The 19,079-nt window shown below is 40.4% G+C and overlaps 1 protein-coding gene across 3 annotated transcripts in view; it reads right to left on the reverse strand.

Moving 5' to 3' along the window:
• Window positions 1-10: 10 nt before the first annotated feature.
• Window positions 11-19,079, reverse strand: part of itsn2a (intersectin 2a) — a 45,324-nt gene continuing 26,255 nt past the window's right edge. For 2 of the 3 annotated variants that reach the window (XM_059355928.1, XM_059355927.1), the window contains 23 exons: window positions 16,169-16,308; window positions 15,614-16,022; window positions 14,447-14,622; window positions 14,164-14,227; window positions 12,918-13,150; window positions 12,790-12,830; window positions 12,539-12,705; window positions 11,500-11,533; window positions 11,269-11,390; window positions 9,274-9,370; window positions 8,182-8,373; window positions 7,892-7,936; window positions 4,583-4,704; window positions 3,916-4,022; window positions 3,524-3,707; window positions 3,312-3,410; window positions 3,034-3,201; window positions 2,292-2,504; window positions 2,078-2,199; window positions 1,916-1,998; window positions 1,255-1,338; window positions 971-1,144; window positions 11-775 (listed from right to left, as the gene is read on the reverse strand). In XM_059355928.1, the coding sequence (XP_059211911.1) occupies window positions 624-775; window positions 971-1,144; window positions 1,255-1,338; window positions 1,916-1,998; window positions 2,078-2,199; window positions 2,292-2,504; window positions 3,034-3,201; window positions 3,312-3,410; window positions 3,524-3,707; window positions 3,916-4,022; window positions 4,583-4,704; window positions 7,892-7,936; window positions 8,182-8,373; window positions 9,274-9,370; window positions 11,269-11,390; window positions 11,500-11,533; window positions 12,539-12,705; window positions 12,790-12,830; window positions 12,918-13,150; window positions 14,164-14,227; window positions 14,447-14,622; window positions 15,614-16,022; window positions 16,169-16,308 (3,228 nt within the window). In that variant the 3' untranslated portion in view covers window positions 11-623. The remainder of the gene's footprint in view (window positions 776-970; window positions 1,145-1,254; window positions 1,339-1,915; window positions 1,999-2,077; window positions 2,200-2,291; window positions 2,505-3,033; window positions 3,202-3,311; window positions 3,411-3,523; window positions 3,708-3,915; window positions 4,023-4,582; window positions 4,705-7,891; window positions 7,937-8,181; window positions 8,374-9,273; window positions 9,371-11,268; window positions 11,391-11,499; window positions 11,534-12,538; window positions 12,706-12,789; window positions 12,831-12,917; window positions 13,151-14,163; window positions 14,228-14,446; window positions 14,623-15,613; window positions 16,023-16,168; window positions 16,309-19,079) is intronic. The other variant, XM_059355929.1, reaches the window with a different exon arrangement.

Consider the following 19,079-nt stretch of genomic DNA (forward strand, 5'->3'; position numbering starts at 1 on the left):
TTCACCCACAACAACAAAATAATTACTGTATGTACATTTTATTCTTGCCATTTTCAGGATTTAATGGCATACTTAGAGTTAACCTTTGATATTACATTGTACAGTAGTGTGCAACATTTGTAAGCATAGCATAACAAGAACGTGTGGCAGTGTATAACAGGCTGCATGTCTTTATATAAACAAAAGAAGACATGTTGGACAGGATGTATTCCTCCATTAAGAGTAAAATAGTACAAATTTGTAAATACGAGCATGATAAAACTCAACTATTAAGCAAATGTAACTGTGACCAATCATAGTCATATATTAGCTGGTTTGTTGTGAACAAGGACGCCTTTTCCGAAAATTTATTACTACTTCATCGGTTCTCATTTGCTGAGGTCTTGTTCTCTTTTCTGTTAAAGGTCACTTGAATGGGTCTGAGAGGCTCAGGGCAGAACAAGGCACTGACAGTAAAAATGTTTTCTGTTTTTCAAGGTAACTTGTATCACTACAAATAGGCACTTCCAGGTGTGAGTGGCTGCTTATGCAAAACATATTCTCTTCATTATATAAAATCAAGTGGTGTGTGTGAGTGTGTGTGTGTGTGTGTGCCTGAGGGTGTTTTTAGCTGCGCATGTTCCTCATTTGGTCGGCTCATAAAGCTGCAGGTCTAGTTTGACCCAAACTTCTCCAGTAGGGACTTCATGCAGTAGTAGGCGACGGTTTGCAGCACCTTTGCTCTCCATCTCTTTCTTTATAGTTGCCACAGGAACCTCGGTACGACCCAGGAAATCTGAAGAGGCAGAAAACATTCAAGTCATTCAGTAAATCTGATTTTAAAAAAATCTTATAAAATCTGGATTTTTTTTAAAGCTTATAATAATGTCAGACTTCCAAAAAGCAGTCAGGACAAATTAGACATAAAGCTTAACAATCCACTCTGTTTGTATGAGCATCTCTGTGCTGTGTGTGCCTTTTATCCACTGACCATCAGGTGAGAACTGGTCTTTCTCAAACACAGTGATACACAGGACGTCCTGGTACAGGTCTTTGATGAAGAACTGACAGTTGAAGTTCCACTTTGGGTTCAGAGTGTCGCTGACGGGTCGGGAGGTGTAGCACTGAGCCCCCATCGTCAGCTCGCAGTACGGATTGCTCTTACCTGGAAAGAAATTACATGCGTTAAACACATTATTTATGGAATACGTACTGTAATGGATTGTGAGATGCAGGGCAGAGTGACAGGATCTGTATTCCTTCACAGCGCCTCACCGTTGGGTTTACAGGCTTTGAGCTCCTGGGCTTCAGTGACAGTTACCAGCAGTCGGCCGATACCGCTGCTCTTCAGGGAACGTGCTAAACAAACACACAGGCATTAAAAAGTAGGCTAATAACATTGGATTTAACAGTTTGCCAGCTGAAGCAGCTGATCTTGCGAGTAATGCGTGGACAGTGTGTGGATACTGGAGCTTATACATTTCAGACTGAGTGTATGCTTTGTGTGATTTGCCAGCTGAAAAACCTCATTTGTTATGAGTGAGTGGAAATTATTTAGGGAGGAGGACTGTTAGAGGTGAGCAGGAGTGGGTCTTTTAATTTTTAACTCATTTATATTCCAGCCTTCACTTGCTAGATTGATTAAAAAAATGCAAATGAGGGCTTTGCTGTGTGCAGTGGGTCATAAAGAGGATTAACTATTCTATTCCCTATTCTAACAATTTTTATTGATATTAGGACGTTTTCACACCTATCTTGTTTGGATGGATGACTCGAACCCTGGAGCATTTCACCCATTGCAGTTTGTTCGCGCACTCACGTACAGACCAAAAACAACCAGACCAAGACCTGAGGCTGAGGCTGAACCAATTCAGTACTACATTATGAGATATTGAGGGAAAGTCAAAATCTCACACACACACAAACACACACTCACCTTGATAAGCTTTCTCTCTCTTCTTCTTCTCTGTCTCTATGAAATGTTCAGATGCTGCTTTGATTTTCTGGACCCACGTTGTCCTACGGACACGATAAATACATAAATAATTTTCACAGTATGGTTAGGTTATTGGTTTTAAGTGTGCAAAGAAGTACATACCTCTCATTCAAGGTCTCAGTTTTGAGCGTGTAGACACGATCGATGTGTGAGACATGGAAGAGTGGCTCATCGCTGGACGGGTCCGGTGGCATTTTCACCAAAACCTCATTTAGAAACAGTGGCTGGAGAGGAAAATGAAGTGAAGTGAACACCACAAAATAGGTATTTATATTGTCTGTCCTGCCTATAAAAAGTGCCTCATCCTCTCTCTTACTGTTTTGTACATCTTCAGCTGTATGTTGGTCTTGAGGCTGAAAAGCTTGTCTGTTCCTGAGGAGGAGAAGGGTTTGGCGCTGTGTGTGAGTAGAAGGAAATCATTGAAGAGGAAAGCCCACAGCTCCCTGCTGCTTTTGGTTTTGGAAAGCCGGCCGCTGTGGAGCAACTTGCGAGGCCCGAGGCAATTAGTCAGTGAGTTGAAGACCAAGTGCTGAAAGAAAGTAGAGACAATACTGAGGAGAGATGTAGGAACGGAAGAAAACCAAGTTCAGTGAGTGCTTTAGTGAAGAATGCTGCCGGGCTTTGCTGCTGTAGGTGTGCATTTGTTTTTGTAATAAATTAAGATTAAGATGAATTACTTTTATTAACCCCCCAATGGGGAAATTCAACCTCTGCATTTAACCCATCCTTTTTCACACACAAGTGAACACACCATGCAAGGACCAGGCACATTACAGCGCCCGGCGAGCTGTGCGGTTAGGTGCCTTGCTCAAGGGCACTCCAGTCCTTGACCTGTCAGTACTGGGATTTGAACTGGCGACTCTCCAGTTAAAAGCCCGATTCCTAACCTCTAGGCCACGGACTGCCCCAAATTCTGCTGGTTTCACCATTAGAATATATCATGATGACATACAACATTCATTGTAGAGGACATTTATATCTGGACGAATAAAATATGGACATTTACAGACTAGACATACCATCACTGAAAGTTTTATTTGCAACCTGTAATATTTTACCTCTATAGCTCCTTCACATTGCACGTGGCTCTGTATCCACTCCAGCCTGTCTGAGTTCTCCTTCTCTCTGACTCCCTCGTTGACCTGAGAGCACAGCTCCTCGGCCCGCTCCAGAGCTTCTCTCAGTGGGCTGCGGTCCGCGTGACCATCCGGGGTGTGCTCCAGGATCTGACCAACAGGAAGAGGAAAAGAGAGAGGCATAGAATCATTTGAATATTAGAAAAAAACGGAGGGTGGGGAGCATTGTAATTAGACATACGGAGACGGTTTCCACATACGTTCTTTATGAGCAGCGGGTAGCGTGTGATCCTCTGCATGGGCTTGAGGAGGAAGCTGGACAGAGGCATTCCTTTACAGCGGTAATTTGTGGCTATCTTCTGCTCAAGAGGAAGGAGAGAGTGAGAGAGATAAATATGCATATTTTTACTGTATCTTACATAACCCCGTGTGCCCTTGTTCCTAAATGTGTCACTCTGTTTGCAACTTGTACCTTGAGGAAGTCTTTAAAGTCAGGCTGGTTGTGTGTTTTGTTCTGCAGCAGGGCAGCAGCGTTGAGCTGGCAGGAGCAGAAGCGGATGTAGGGCTGCATGTGTGCAAGCTCTGAAGCCAACAGGTCCCCTATCAGCTGAACCGGCATGTTCTCCCCTTCTGTCTTTTTACGGACACGCAGAGCCCTGGGGAAAAATGTATATTGATGTTAAACATGATTTTTATTACTTCATACAGTGCCACTTTTTCCCCAACAAATCTAAAGCATCCCTTAAATAATTTTTTTTCAGTGTGCAGTTTCTTCCTTTAGCACATAAGTATCCAGAAGCAACACCTGAAGAAGCACACTCATATCTTCTGGAATAGTTAATAAAGGTGGAGAGTGGTTCCTACTTGAGTAGCTTGGTGTTACACATGATCAGCTCCCTCCAGTTAACAAAGATCACTCCCATCTCGGCTTCTGTCAGACGGCCTGACTCAGACATGGGCTTGTAGAAGACCTGGATAGGGAGAGATGCAAATTAAAATTAAATACTGTAGAAAGTGCTAGTGCCTGCATATTCACGTGTGTGTCTTCATCCCATAGATCGTATAAAATAAGTGGAAATAGCCTCCAGGTTTGAAAAGTGAAGCCAATGTGGAAGTGCCTTATAACCGCATTCTTTCTACTGTCCAGCAGGGGGCGACTCCTCCGGTTGCAAAAAGGAGTCAGATTGTATAGAAGTTCATAAGAAAATAACTCTACTTCTTACTAGATTTATTACTGCAATAAATATGTTCCTAATGAGTTTATGATCTCAATGTTTTGGTATAGGCCTGTTTTTCAGTAGGCAAAAAAACCCATCCAAAGTAAATGTGAATTATGCATGCACCTTGCTAACGAAGCTAGCTAGCATTAGCCAATAACTTAGCTCCACCCTCTCATCCAGATATGATCACTTCTGGCTTCACAAAAACAAGATGGCAATAGTTAAAATGCCAAACTCAGTTAAAACAGTAGTCCATGAACCAGTGGATGGCTACATCCACTTCTTTACACAGCCTTTTGGTTTGTCCGTACCTCTAGAACCAGCTCCAGGTCTTCCACGTAGGTCTCCTCAGTCTGAATGAGCTCATGGATGTAACCTTGTCTCTTTCTCTCCTGAGGGGTCATGGTGTCCAACGTCATCAGGTCAGCACACCCTACAGCGCACGCACATGCAAACAAGCAAACATGCGGGCATGCACACATGCACAAACACACCAAACACACAAGCATGTGCAACACGCACAAACACTTTCCAGTCAATCACAGATACAGTGTCTGAGTAAATACAGCAACACCACACGCATCAGCATGTTAAAATCTTCCTTTATTATCAGTTCTGTATTTATTTACATTTAATGCACAGACAAGAGTGAGGCACGTTGTAGTTGCAGTACATGAACTTAGGGAACATAGCAGGCAATGCTAACGCTAAGAACACGGCTACCAAGGACACTGAATGAAAGAAAAATGGAGCACCATTGATGGTGGAGCGCTCACTCCAAATAATTGCATAGGTGTGATGAGTAAAGTAGCTAATGCTCGAGGAAAGGAGCAGTGGAAGACTCAGTTCAAACTTGGCAAAGGTTGGACGGAAATGTCAGCAGTGTGGTGTCATTATCTCTGAATCTGCTCTTGCCAGCTGGTGTGCTAACATCTGCGTGTATTTTTTTGTTTGCTGGTGATATCACAGTTCAGTACAGGATGAGTTTCAACCTTAATTGCTTAGTAGCATTAATAAACAGAGGAGTGCATAAGAAGTAGGGATCCACCGAAATCCTGTGCGGATACCGATACTTACGTTACAACTAACAAATTGGCCAATAACGATACCATTTTTGTTGTTGCTTATTTCATTTTTGTTGGTATTTTTAAGTCATTTTGTGCCAGGGAAACAAAGAAATCTTTATCGTTAAAGAAAAAAAACACTTTTTAAATGATTGTTTTGTCCAAGTCTGACTGCACAAAGCCAACAGAATATTTAGCTATCGCAAAATTGATGCTATACATCAGATAAACATTGGCCACTGCTGATAGGTCAATGGTAGTCAAAAAGGCTAATATTGGCCAATATCGATGTTTGCCAATACGTCGGTGTATCCCTAATAAGAAGTGAATAATAAAATCACAATTTGTTTTAGTACAAGCAATATGTTAACAAGCAGGAATCAAGGTTATTGGTGATTTAAGCAACAGTGAGTGTTCACGTTGGTCCATTTTAGCGTGTTAGTGCAAGAATGAGTGACCCTGTTAAAAAACTATTATTCTTACTCATTCATAGCCTTAATTTAGAAAACTAAATGACTTCACTCTGATGCCATTTACATAATATTTTCATTTTACTGTGTAACCAAACACTTAAGTTCCATATTTCCATTTATCTTTAGCAAAACTACACATTTCATGCCTTTGTATCAGAGAGGGCAAAAGCCTCTAAAAACACGTCTAGCTGCCTCTGCCTCGCTCCCCTGGTTAATTAGTTAGTTACAGAAACATCAAGGGAAACGAAGGAGAGGAGAGAGCGAGGGGGATAAGAGTGAGTAATAAATGCCTTATAGAAAAAGAGAGGAGAAAAATTAAAGGGGGGAATGTAAAGGATTAGAAAAAGGGGATCAAAAACAGAAGCAGAGAACACCACAGTCCTAAACAAGTGAGGTGGAAAGCGCAGAGCTGGGCTGTTCTTGCTGGCGGCTGGGCTTCGGATTGCTCAGACAGAAGAGGGGAGGAGGAGGAGGAGCAGGAGGAAGAGGAGGAGGAAAAAGAAGAGAAGGAGTAGAGAGGAAAGCCAGCATTACTGTCCTACAGAGGAAACAGAAAAAAAGATGAAGCGGAGGAGGAGGGGGAGGTGAGTGAGATGAAGGAGACACGGAGAGACATTAATTTAGTTTTAATATTAATGCTAGACTCTTACATGCAGGTGCATTAATAATGTATTTCTGGAAATGTAAATGTTGTTACTAATCATATCAGCTGGAGCACGATGGTAATTTCTCTCTCTCCTTTTTTGAAGCGCAGGCCGCGTATGCCGGGGTATATGTGAGTTCATGTTCATTAGAATTAAAATTTCATTGTATTTTGTGTCTGCAGCTTTGACGAGTTCATCCTAATTAAACGTCCAGTGTGTTCACTCTTGTTAACAGAGATCTACTGCTGTGGGGAGAACATGCAAGCTATGAATACTAATTCAAACATACACCTCCTGCTTAAAATGAGCTCTTTTTCTTTTATCATCAGACCGGCTATGTGTGAAGGAGACATGAAGTAGAATCACACCCTTCCCAACAGAGCAGTGAGTAGTATGGTGCATAAGTGCATTGTGCATTATCTCTACCCACCTTTTCAATCTTCCACTCAAAATCCCAACAATGTGACAGATTAGAATTTTTTAAAAGTGTTCTAAATCTGAAAGTAATCATTGGTTGTTCCCTTATGTGACCCAGTGATTTCTTGGCAAGACATTTTGGGAAATACGTTCATTAATTTTCTTGCTGAGAGTTAAATGAGAAGATTGATACCACTCTAAATATGAAGCTACAGCAGAAAACAGTACGCCTAGCTTAACGTAAAGAGTGACAATAGTGTACAGAAAGTTAGCCTTGTTATATTTTTATATTTGTTCTTAAAACATTGAACCCACAGTGAATTTTGAGTCCATTAAAGTTAATTGTAACATTTGGGTCGCCTAAAACTCTCTTTTGCGGTGTACTATGTGTAAACACATTCTAGCGAGTCACCTGTTAAATTTTTCCAGTAACTTCATTTTGTTTTAACTGTGTTGTTTTTGCTAGCCAAAATTAGCATCCCAAATAAATATCACAGTTAATGTGACTTAGGGATACACATTGCTTACCAAGCTAACTAGCAAGAACAAGCATTAGATTGCTACTTAGTGTTGGCTATACTGAACATACATGGCCTGGCTGGGCTGAGCCTGCTGAACCTTCCTAGCTCCAACTTAATTAGTGAGTTTTAGAAGCATTCTAGGCAGCTTTTTATGTTGGTTTGACATTTGAACAGAGCCATGCTAATGTTTCTCCCTGCTTGCTGTCTTCATGCTAGGCTAAGCTAAGCTGCTAGCTCTAGTTCTTGGCAAGAATGTGCATAAACGTATTTCCCAAAATATAGCTTGATGATTTTAATTCCTTAGTGCAGCCATTTCAGCGACACTTAAAAGGCAGTTTAACAGTCATTTCACTTTTTGTTACATTAATTTAAGAAGTTATGAGTCCCCATTCATTTCAATTAGTATCACATCCAAAATATTTGGGGGATTGAGCCTTTTAGGTGTAGTTGGTTCATGTTCACCGATGATCCCTCAGTGAAAAAACAAACTCTTAAGCTTACCGTCAGTCTCTCCATGCTCTGGCATGGATAAGGAATCTATAGTACCTGCAGTGAGCCAAGTCAACCAATCAGATTGTCAGCAACAAGAGAGAAGTTTGTTTCTACAGCTGATAAATATGTTTTATCAGTTTCCATTTGTGCCCAGTGTTATTACAGCACTCCCACGATAATTCCGACTACAAGGCTGGACTATTGATTTTCTTTCAAAGAGTATGACAGAAAAATAGTGTCCCTTTGAGACAGTCATTAAGGCAAAAAAATAAAATAATGTTGAGGTTTGGTTTACTCACATTGCTGGCTGGGGTCTGATTCTGTTGTCATCTTGACATAATTGGTGGGCAGCAGGCCTGTGACCCCGCTGGCGTCTCCTTTCCACCAGTCAGGGTTGGTCTTGTCCAGGATGTTGATCAGCTGACCTTTGGAGAAGCTCAACTCATCCCGATTGGCAGCTGTGTAGTCGTACATTGCAATAACTTGGCACACTGAGGGGTCAGAAGCAAAAATGTGGTTTGATAAATACACAAGTTTTCTAAGTATGTTGCTTAGAACTTAGATGATTGAGTCCATTGGATTCATGCTAGTAGATGCATAGGTGTTGGTCTGTCCATCACTTTGGTCCAGACTGAAATATCTCAACAACTGCTGGATGGACAGGCATGAAATTTTGTCCAGACGTTCATGGTCTCCAGAGGACGGATCCAACTGACTGTTGATTCCCTGACTTCTCATTTAGCACCACCATGAGGTTTACGTTGTGGTTTGAAGTGAAATGTCTTAACAACTATTGGATGGATTGCAAGTGTCTACTTTACTTTACAATTCCGTCTATCTACAACAATCAACAGGTCAAATTATTAAATTGACCATCCATATTGCGCCATCATCAGGTCAAAATTTAAGATTTTTGCCCAAATACCATGACAAAGACATGTTAGGATTGTCAGTGTCACATTAGCATATAGCTCACAGAACTGCTAGCTTTGCTGACTCTTAATCTTGTAATGTCATAACTTTATTGACAAAAATTTTGTCAACAGAGACTTTTTAAGATTTTCTAGAATAATTACTGGACAAAACACAGCAGTAATTGGATTTTTGTAAAGACAACAACAATGCTGTTCAACCGTAAAACTATATACACCGAATCCAGGTTAGTCAGTCAATGATACAGGGAGTTAGAACATTTTGGTCTATGCACCAAACTCATTTCATGCTTTGATGCTTATTTTTGTGTAAAACATCCAAATCAGACACACAGAAATACATGCGCAGTCACTGGCTGGGCTGATAAAGTAACGGTGGCCCAGAAATATCAATGTGTCCACTTGACTATGTGAGACTGAGCCGATCAATCACAATGTTCAGAATGTGTCAGCCGTCACCTGGCAGAGGGGAGGGTGAGGACTTGCTGCTGGAGGGGCCGAGGAGCTTGACGTGAGAGGAATGAAACCAGCCTCTCTGCCGCTTCTTGCCTCGAGCCTGGAGGGAAAGGAGCCAGTGAGAGGAAATCAATCTCTTGATGGTTCAGTTCTGAATTCTAAATCGAGATATGAATTGATGAATCGATTTTGTCGGGCAGAGAGCTGAACTTCCAAGTGCAAACAAACTATACTGAATCGTGACAGGTCTTTACTGGGAATTTATATTCGCTGCCATCATAAATCAAGCCAAAGCTCAGCCTAAAGTTTGTGGAATGACTTCAAGATTACTGTTCAAGGTCTCATCCTACTTGGCCAAGCTTAATACAAATCAAAATCTGCATATTCTTTACTGAGGGCATTGTACAGTTTAACAAAGCTGTGCTAATCCTCCAACAATGTTAATTTAAATTTTGTCTTGTCTGAAATGTCCCTGTGCTGCTTACTTGACTCAGCTGTCTCATTATTGTGTCAAAGCGTTCACTGAGAGCTTAACCAGAGTTACGGCGGCTGCCTCAGCACAAAACCAGGCGAAGAGGATTGACCGCCCACTGCTGTGGATGTACGACCTATAGATAACCCCGTTATTACTCCTGTTACCTCCTGTCCACCTCCCAACAGCTCTTCATTGATCTGACAAGTCAGCAGCAGTCAGCACATACAAAACATCCACAGCAGGAGCTGCGTTTGAGCGTTACATTTACTTTCAGTGTGTCATGTTATACACACGATACATTAATCCTCACTAAGTATTTTCTTTAAATCTAATGATAAAGCATTACATATTTTTCATTCGTTAGATCGAGTTATCAGTTATCACATTATCAGTCTCTACATACATGGGTCATACTGGTCATAAGTATACAAACATGGTATTCTTTTTTATTCACTTATATTATGACATTCATTGACTGCCTGCTCTTATACAGTATTAACCTTTAACATTTACCCTCTTCCCACCCTGAATGGCACATTGGTAAGGCGACCCCCAAAACAACTTAATTTTAAAAAATAGAATGGTAAAACCATATATATATATCAGTATGTAAAGTAATAAATAAATAAATACAAATAACTAGTTACAAATGTCAAAACTGCCATAGGGCTGCCATGCATGGTCACATGTGCTGTTTTGCAGTATGGGTAATGTTAATCAATTCAACTTTCTCCACACATTGGGCAAGGTGTCAGCTGCATGTCAGAGCTTTTTAAAAATATATAGTATTTAAAATTTCATATTTACATTTTCTCAGCATCCTTCAAATAGATGTTGGTATTTCCAATGGTGGAAAGTAACTAAGTACATCTATTAAGGTACTGGCCACCAGTTTTTTTTGTGTTTTCTGAAAAACCTGAAAAAAAAATGACTGAGGCCATTATTGTAAGAGGGTGTCGATATGTAATGTTATCCTTCTACTTCACTACATTTTAAGGGCAAATATTGTACTTTTTACACCACTGCATTTAGCTGCCAGCTGTAGTTAGCTTTCATGTCAAGATTTAACATAAAATACAATCAATTTATAAAGATTTTGCATTTTTATAAATTAAAAAATTAAATTAGCCCTACCTGGACAGTAAAGTGCTGCTTACATAAATCAATCAATAATAAGTATCCAATAATATATTTGGAATATATATTACAATGTGAGTAGGCCATTCTGCATAATGAGTAGTTTTACTTTTGATACTTAAATAGTTTGATGCTGATACTTTTACTCAAGTAAGTTTTGAATGCAGGACTTTTACTTGTAGTGGAGTAATTTCACAGTGTGGTGTTAGTACTTTTACTTTTACTTAAGTAAGGGATCTGAAAACTTCTTCCACCACTGGATGTTTCCCATTATTTCGGATTACATATACAGTGTTACAGAGCTTTAAGGTTTTAACAGTATTCTTATTTTATTTAAAAAACAAAAAAAACTGTTCTATCAAACTACTTCAACTGTCGTAACTGACCTGCAGTTCCCCGAGCCACCAGCCGGTGGAGTTCTTGGCCAGGACCACGATTAGTTGCCCTGGAGACAGACACAGCTGATGCATCGTCGGGGCGACAGACATGGTGACTGCCTGAGCGATCTCTGTTGACCAAACAGATATAGCTGAGGATGAATTTAGATCAGGTAAATGTCAAGAGCATAATAGCGTTCATCAGCAGACTGTGACAGTGTTTGTGAAAAGCTGACTCACCAGGCTTTTTGACTGGAGCTCCAGGTTTGTTTGCCTAAATGAAAAAGTAGTTGTAAATGAATGAGTAAAGTAACAAATAAGTAAATTAATCTCAAAGTTCAATGAAAACATTATAGTCTTGCTACTAAACATGGATCAATATATGTGATGCATTACAATACCTATACTTTCATATTATTTAGTTTGTCAGGAAAAGATTTAGTATGTCCCAGTACATAGTATATCAAAATATGTTTTTTTGTTGTATCACTAACAATCCAAAATCCAAAAGATATGATTAATTAAAAAATGTCATCTAGTTGATAACAATTTCATATATGATACATACACCGACCGGCCACTTCATCAGGTACACCAGTACAATGTAATACAAAAGATCTGCGTTTAATTGGAGAATTTCAGGTTTTATTGACCTTAAGAAAGGTAATAAATCTACTTTATGCTTACAGCAGGTGGTGGTGTATGAATATTCTAATATATTAATATAGAAACACCTCTCAATATAATGCACTGCAGTTCAAAAGTACTGCAAACTACAACCTCTACAATGAAGATATCGTTAAATTAATAACTCTCTGACAGTACCAGTCAAAACTGAAGACTATTATTACAGTAAAGGCAGAATTTATGGATTAAGACTAAGATTCAGTTTTGCGCGCACACACACACACACACACACACACACACACACACACACACACACACATCGAAAGACAGACACACAGACACACACACACACACACAGACACACACACACACACACACACACACACACACACACACACAATTTGTCATCTGCATTCAACCCATCCTTTACACACCAGTGAACACACTGTGCTTAGGAGCTTTGGGCAGCATATTACTGCACCCAGGGAGCAGTGAAAGGTGTTAGGACTTGTATTGGATCACATTAGGTTACACAAGTGGACCTAATAAAGAGACCAGTAGGTGTATAATACACGTGATACAATAAATACAATACACAAAGCAAAAGGTTTTTACCTTTCTTTTTTTTTTTTAAACTCACAGCTTCACTTACCTCTGGTTCAACAGGTCGGACATAGTTGGAGGGAAAAACCCCGGTCTGATCCCCGATGCATCCTCGCCACCACTCTCCTTCTCTCTCCGTCACCATGACCACATCTCCCTCAACAAACGTCAGGTCCCCCGCCTCCGGGCTCTCATATGTATACAAGGCCACATACTCTGGTTAGGATAAAACACAAGAGTGTTAGTCAGAGCCATTACTGAGAGTAGTGTTAGAGACACTATCTCTACAAATAAACTCACCCTCTAGCTGAACACCGTCACATGTGTCAAATGCATCCACACTAGAATGGAACAACACAAAGTCAGTTTATTCTCACAGCCAGCTTAAAGCTAACATCAGAGAGAGGTGTATGTATGCGTCTCCATACTCTGTATTGCCACCCGTCTCCAAAGTGACATAGCTTTTAGGGAACCATCCCTGCGTCCCGTTGAGCTGGCCCAACCACCAGTCTTCCCTCTGCTGCAGCACGCTGATGATGTCACCCTGTGAAAAGCTCAGCAGCGTAGTGATGATGTCGTCCGCGCCGGAGGAGAAGTTGAGGTGAGTTTCTGAGGTGGCTGACCAAGAGGAGATGGCTCGAGCCAACAGAGGGTCAGAGGACTGAGGAGGGAGAGCAGAAGAGCAGTGAGGTTTCACATCAGTCACATTAAATCATAAAAGTAGCTATACAGCAACTTAAAATATCACTAATCACCTGACACTCTCTGACCATGAGACCTACTAACACTGATGATATCTATTGGGAGATGAAGATCTGTAAATGTCTGTATGACCCAAAGAAAGAGTGGAATTCTCAACAGGGAACAGCTATAAATATAGAGCCATGCTGCTGCTGAAGATGTGTGTGTGTTGGTGTCGACAGCAGTGCGTGCACCCCAGCCAGACCTAGTTAGTCGCCTGCCAAAGCCTGTTTATAGCTCAGATATGCTACTACGACGGTGGACATCACTTCACCAACAGGAAACCTAGCAAAGCCAGTTTTTAAACCTATGTTCAATTATTTATTGGCTACCTGGGGGCGGAGCAACAGGCTGTAACATAAAACATTGACATATAATCACATTTTAACGCTGATAATCAGCCTGCTAGCAAATAGCTGTTTATTTACACCTGAAGAGACATTATCATTCATTCAGAGTCATGTTTTCGGTCCAAAATGTATTATCTTTTAGCTCAATTCTGGTCGCCACCATCTCCTGAGGGAATTATCTAGCCGTTTAGCTGCTAAATATGCCACTATCTTCTTGTGTTGTCAAAATATATATTTTTAGATAAATACTTTCTCTGAACAGGCTGCAAATAATCCTTGAAAAGTACTCTAACAACTTTTTGAAAAGCCATTATGAGACATTATCCTTGCTTTCTTGACAAGAGAGAGTAAATACAGACAAGATAAAATCTCCCATGTGGCTCCAGTGCTGTATAAAACATGGCTACTCTTGCCAGAAAATGAAATCTAATCTCTACAAAACAGGATTTCAATTTGCATCTGGAGTAGGTCACCAAAAAGTTTATCTGTCCATTAAGAGGGAGTTTTCTTTAAAGAAAAACTGAGTAACCAACCCAATTCACTGCATGCGTGGACTTAAAAGTAAACACAAGTAAGGCTTTACCTGAGAAGGGTCTGATTGGGCAGGAACACAGCTGTCGCCCACTACCTCCCCATCTGGGACTCTGCTTCAAACAGGAGGTTACAAAGCATTAGGAAAAGAAACAACACAGGAATAAAAACAACCCAACGGTACAGTGGCATGAATTTCAATGCCCAAGGTGACTGTTAAAGGCTAGCAGACAGCACAAAAGCACAAAGCTGGACTATATTTAGTTTAGGGGAACTGAAATATCAAACAGAAGACATATTTTAGACTGCCCATCCTATTTCTATCTCTATCTTACCCTGTGTTAAGAGGTGGTAGTGGCGGACAGGATGTTTTTCCAGGTGAAGCAGGGGCAGTCTCCTCTCTAGTAGAGGGGTGAGGACATTTCTCTGCATAACTCTGGGGGAACCAGCCCCTCTTTCCATGGTAACTCCCGCAAAACCAGCCGGGCTCACCAACGGTCTGCTCATCCACCTGCATCACGGAAAACACAGTTGAATCATTATAAATAAATAAATAAATAATAAAAAACTTCTACTCCACTACATTTTTAGGCAAACATTGTACTTTTTACTCCTCTACATTTAGCTGCCAGCTTTAGTTACTTTTCACGTCAAGATTTAACATAAAAACATGATCAATTTAAAATGATTAGACATTTTTAAAGATTTTTTTTTTTGTATTTTTCATGCTTTTTATTGAAAGTGACAGATAGAAAGGGGGTGACAGAGGGGAAGACATGCGGCAAAGGGAGCTCAGGCCGGATTCGAACCCGGCTCCGTCGCAGCAAGGACTCAGCCTTAATGGTAATCGCTCTACCAGTGTGAGCCACCGGGACGCCCCATTAGACATTTTTAAATTGAATCTTATAACAATATTGAGTATTAGTAGTAAAACAAGCCCCATCTCTAATAGTATATTTGGAATATATAAAACAATCTGAGTGGGTCCATTCTGCATAACAAGTACTTTTACTTTTGATACTTTTTTTTTTTTTAAAGATATTTTTTTGGCCATTTTTGGGCTTTATAAAAAGAGACAGAGTGAAGGGGGAGACCGGGGAAGACATGAAGGAAAGGGCCGAATCGGATTCAAACCCGGGCCGCCCGCTTACGATGCTGATACTTTTGTACTTTTTTTTTTTTTTTTTTTAAACTTTATTTTTTCCAGTCAATAAAAACACATACAGAAACATACAAAAACACAAGGGGGGTAAACACTACTTTGTCACATAGCCATTTTGTCCATCTTACAACAAATAGCTCTGTTTTGATTGACTGTGGGTCATTTGTTCCATTGATCTAATTTCTTGATACTTTCGTACTTTTACTTCAGTGAGTTTCAAATGCAGGACTTTTACTTGTAGTGGAGTCATTTCAGAGTGTGGTATTAGTACTTTTACTGAAGTAAGGGATCTGAATACTTTTCCCACCACTGTGCTCTAGTATGATGGTGTGTCTCGTACCTGTATGAGGCCATCTGCGTCGATACTCAGCTCATCTGTGTTTCGGGCAACAAACGAGTACAGAGCTCTGTATGTGGTCAGCTTGGAGGGTCTCTGAGCCACCAGCCCTGTCTGCTGTCCTCCTCTTTCATGCTCTTCTTTCCTCCTCCTCTCCTCCTTCTCCTCTTCCTCTTTCCGTTTCCTTTCTTCCTCCTCCTCCCTCTTCCTCTTCTCCTCCTCCTCCTCTCTCCTTCTTCTCTCCTCTTCCTGTGCTTTCTCCTGGGCTGCTCGGAGGCGAGCCTGTGCCTCCCTTTCCTCCTCCTCCCTCTGTCTGGCCATCTGCTCCTCCAGAAGCCTCCTTTGACGCGCCTCCTCTGCCTCCTTCTCGATCCTCTCCTTCTCTCGTCTCTCTTGCTCTATCTTTGCCAGTCTGTGGGAAGTGAAGTGGAACTTTTTTGAAAAACGTGACACAGCAAAGTGTTTATTTGGAAATGAAGGTCACTTGAATTATCTGGAAAAACAAAAACAGATTCACATAAAGTATGAGTCACATGGCACATGTTCCCGCACACTCACCTGGCTGCCTCCTCTTCCTCCCTCCTCCTCCTTTCTATCTCCTCCTCCCTGCGCCTCTGCAACTCCCTCAGTTTCTCCTCTTTGACTCTGTACAGGTCGTCCAGGACAGCCTGCTGCCTCACCTGCTTCTCCCTCAGCTCCTGATGCAGCCACAGAATGTACAAAGCATTAGAGAGCGAGAAAAGACACAAGCATCAACCACTTTAGCCCTTGTGCCTCAAGAGGGACTTTTTTTTTTTTTTTTTTTTTTTTAAATCATTTTGGCTGTTAAAGCATATAACATAAAACTATGGAAGTTCAATATCAGCTCCTATAATACATTTTTAATAAACAATGTAGCCACAGTGACACTGTGACACCCTGTTAAGGACAAAAATGTCCTCATTGAAACCCATTTAAACCACAGATTTCAATCCCATAAAATAATGCATCCTATTATATCAGGCTTACAGTCTAGAGCCCTGATACAATAAAAAAAATAGTTTTAACTGTTTTTCACTAGATTGAGTCATTTTCTCATATTTGCCCTTTGGGCCAAATACATGCTAATTTTCTGGTTTCCACTATTGCTGCTGTATTATAGAGCATTGCAGAGTTTGCTACAATGCCTCAAAATAATTATTGTTGCTAATCACTGACATATCTCAGACTGTGAAAAATAAAATAAGTAAATAAAATACTAGTGGGGGGTTTTCACATTATGTAACCAAACTGGCATTTGAATGGCTAAAAATTCAGGAAGTAAATGAAAATTTTGTAGTTATGTTGTAGTTAAAAATGTATTTTTTTTTAATGTATTAATATATTGTATTTTTAAAGCAGTTTTAAGTCATTACCTTAGAGGACAGAAATAAGAGGGAATTTGTTTTTGACACTGCACAAAATAATACATTTCATCAAAATTAATGTTGTTGCTAATCATATGCATATCCCAGACTGTGAAAAATAAAATACTCTCTAGCATTTAGTAGATTGAATATCATCAAATATAATACAATGTGTTTTTTCCATAAAAACAAATAGTGTCATTATGTAAACAAACTTTTAATGGTAAAAAAATCGAATTAAAATGAATTCATATTTGGAAGTTATGTTGTAGTTAAAAAAATAACTCTGATAAAAATACTATATATTGATATTATTTTTCACTTTTACACAGTTCTAAAGGTAACAAGTGGGGCATTTTTTCCCTGAAAAAAAGGCATCAAAATCAATGTTGTTGCTAATCATATGCATATCCCAAAACTGTGGGGAAATAAAGTAAGTGAAAGTAGGAAATAATATTTATTAATATTTACAATATATGGACAAAAATATTTGTAAGCCTGACCATTATACCAACAGGGACTGTAATGACATTGTATTGAAATACATAAACTTTAATATGGAGTTGGTCCCCCTTTTGCAGCTATAACAGCTTCCACTCTTCTTGGAAGGCTTTCCACAAGATTTCTGTTTCTGTGGGAATTTGCGCCCATTCATTCTGTAGAGCATTTATGAGGTTAGGCACTGATGTTGGACGAGAAGGCCTGGCTCGCAATCTCCGTTCCAGTTATCCCAAAGGTGCTTGATGGGGTTGAGGTCAGGGCTCTGTGTGGACTAGTCAAGTTCTTTAACACCAAACTCATCAAACCATGTCTTTATGGACCTTTCTTTGTGTGTTGAGGCACAGTTATGTTGGAACATAAAAGGGCCTTCCCCAAACTGTTGCCACAAAGCCTTGCAATGTCCAAAACGTCTTGTTATGCCAAAGCATTAACAAAGCCCTTCACTGGAGATAAGGGGCCATGCCAAACCCTGAAAAACAGCAACTCCATTATCTCTCCTTCACCTAACTTCACAGTTGGCACAGTGTAGTCAGGCAGGTAACGTTCTCCCAGCATCCACCAAGCCCAGACTCGACCATCTGAATGCCAAACAGAGAAGCTTGTTTCGTCACTTCACAGAGCTCGTTTCCGCTGCTCCACAGTCCAGTGACGATGCGCTTTACACCACTCCATCCGATGCTTGGCATTGGACTTGGTGATGTAAGGCTTGCGTGAAGCTGCTCAGCCATGGAAACCCCTTCCATGAAGCTCCCGCCACACAGTTTTTGTGCTCACATTAATGCCAGTGGAAGTTTGGAACTCTTCAGCTATGGAATCAGCAGAGCGTTAGTGACTTTTACGCACCATGAGCCTTAGCAGTCGTTGACCCCGCTCTGTGATTTTACGTGGTCTTCCGCTTCGAGGCTGAAATGCCTTTGTAACTAAACGCTTCCACTTTCTAATAATATCACTTACAGTTGACAGTGGAATATCCAGCATGGATGAAAATTCCCAAACCGTCTTATTGCTGAGGTAGCATCCTATCACAATACCACCCTGGAAGTCTCTGAGCTCTTCAGAACAACCCATTTTGCAATGTTTGCAAATGGAGACTGCATGGCTAGGTGCTAGACTTTATACACCTGTGGCAAGGGATCTGATCGAAAAATCTGAATTCAGTAAATAACAGGTGTGGCCAAATACTTTTGTCCATATAGTGTATACTAATATACAATAATAAACATTTTTGTCCTCTTAGGACACCAGAGCATGTTCTTTTTGAAGTGAGGCACATGGGCTTACAATGCAGACACAGTGTTATGATCAGCCACAAAGCACAACACAACTGTACGCACGCTTTCATTCTGCTCCAACCACAAAGCAGCCACAGTATTGTATATTAAATGTGTACTCAATCGATAGAAAGATCTAGATGTGTGGTGGTTTAAAAACACTACAGCTGTTTGGTACAATAGTACAAATCCAAACATGCAAAACAGTCCACAAACCATTGTCAACCATCCACAGACACATGCAAATGAGTGTAAAAATGTATACGCCGAGTAAAAAATGTTTCCCCTCTAACACAGAAATAGTGCAGGTTA

Source organism: Centropristis striata, chromosome 18, assembly GCF_030273125.1.
Source record: "Centropristis striata isolate RG_2023a ecotype Rhode Island chromosome 18, C.striata_1.0, whole genome shotgun sequence".
Lineage (NCBI taxonomy): Eukaryota > Metazoa > Chordata > Actinopteri > Perciformes > Serranidae > Centropristis > Centropristis striata.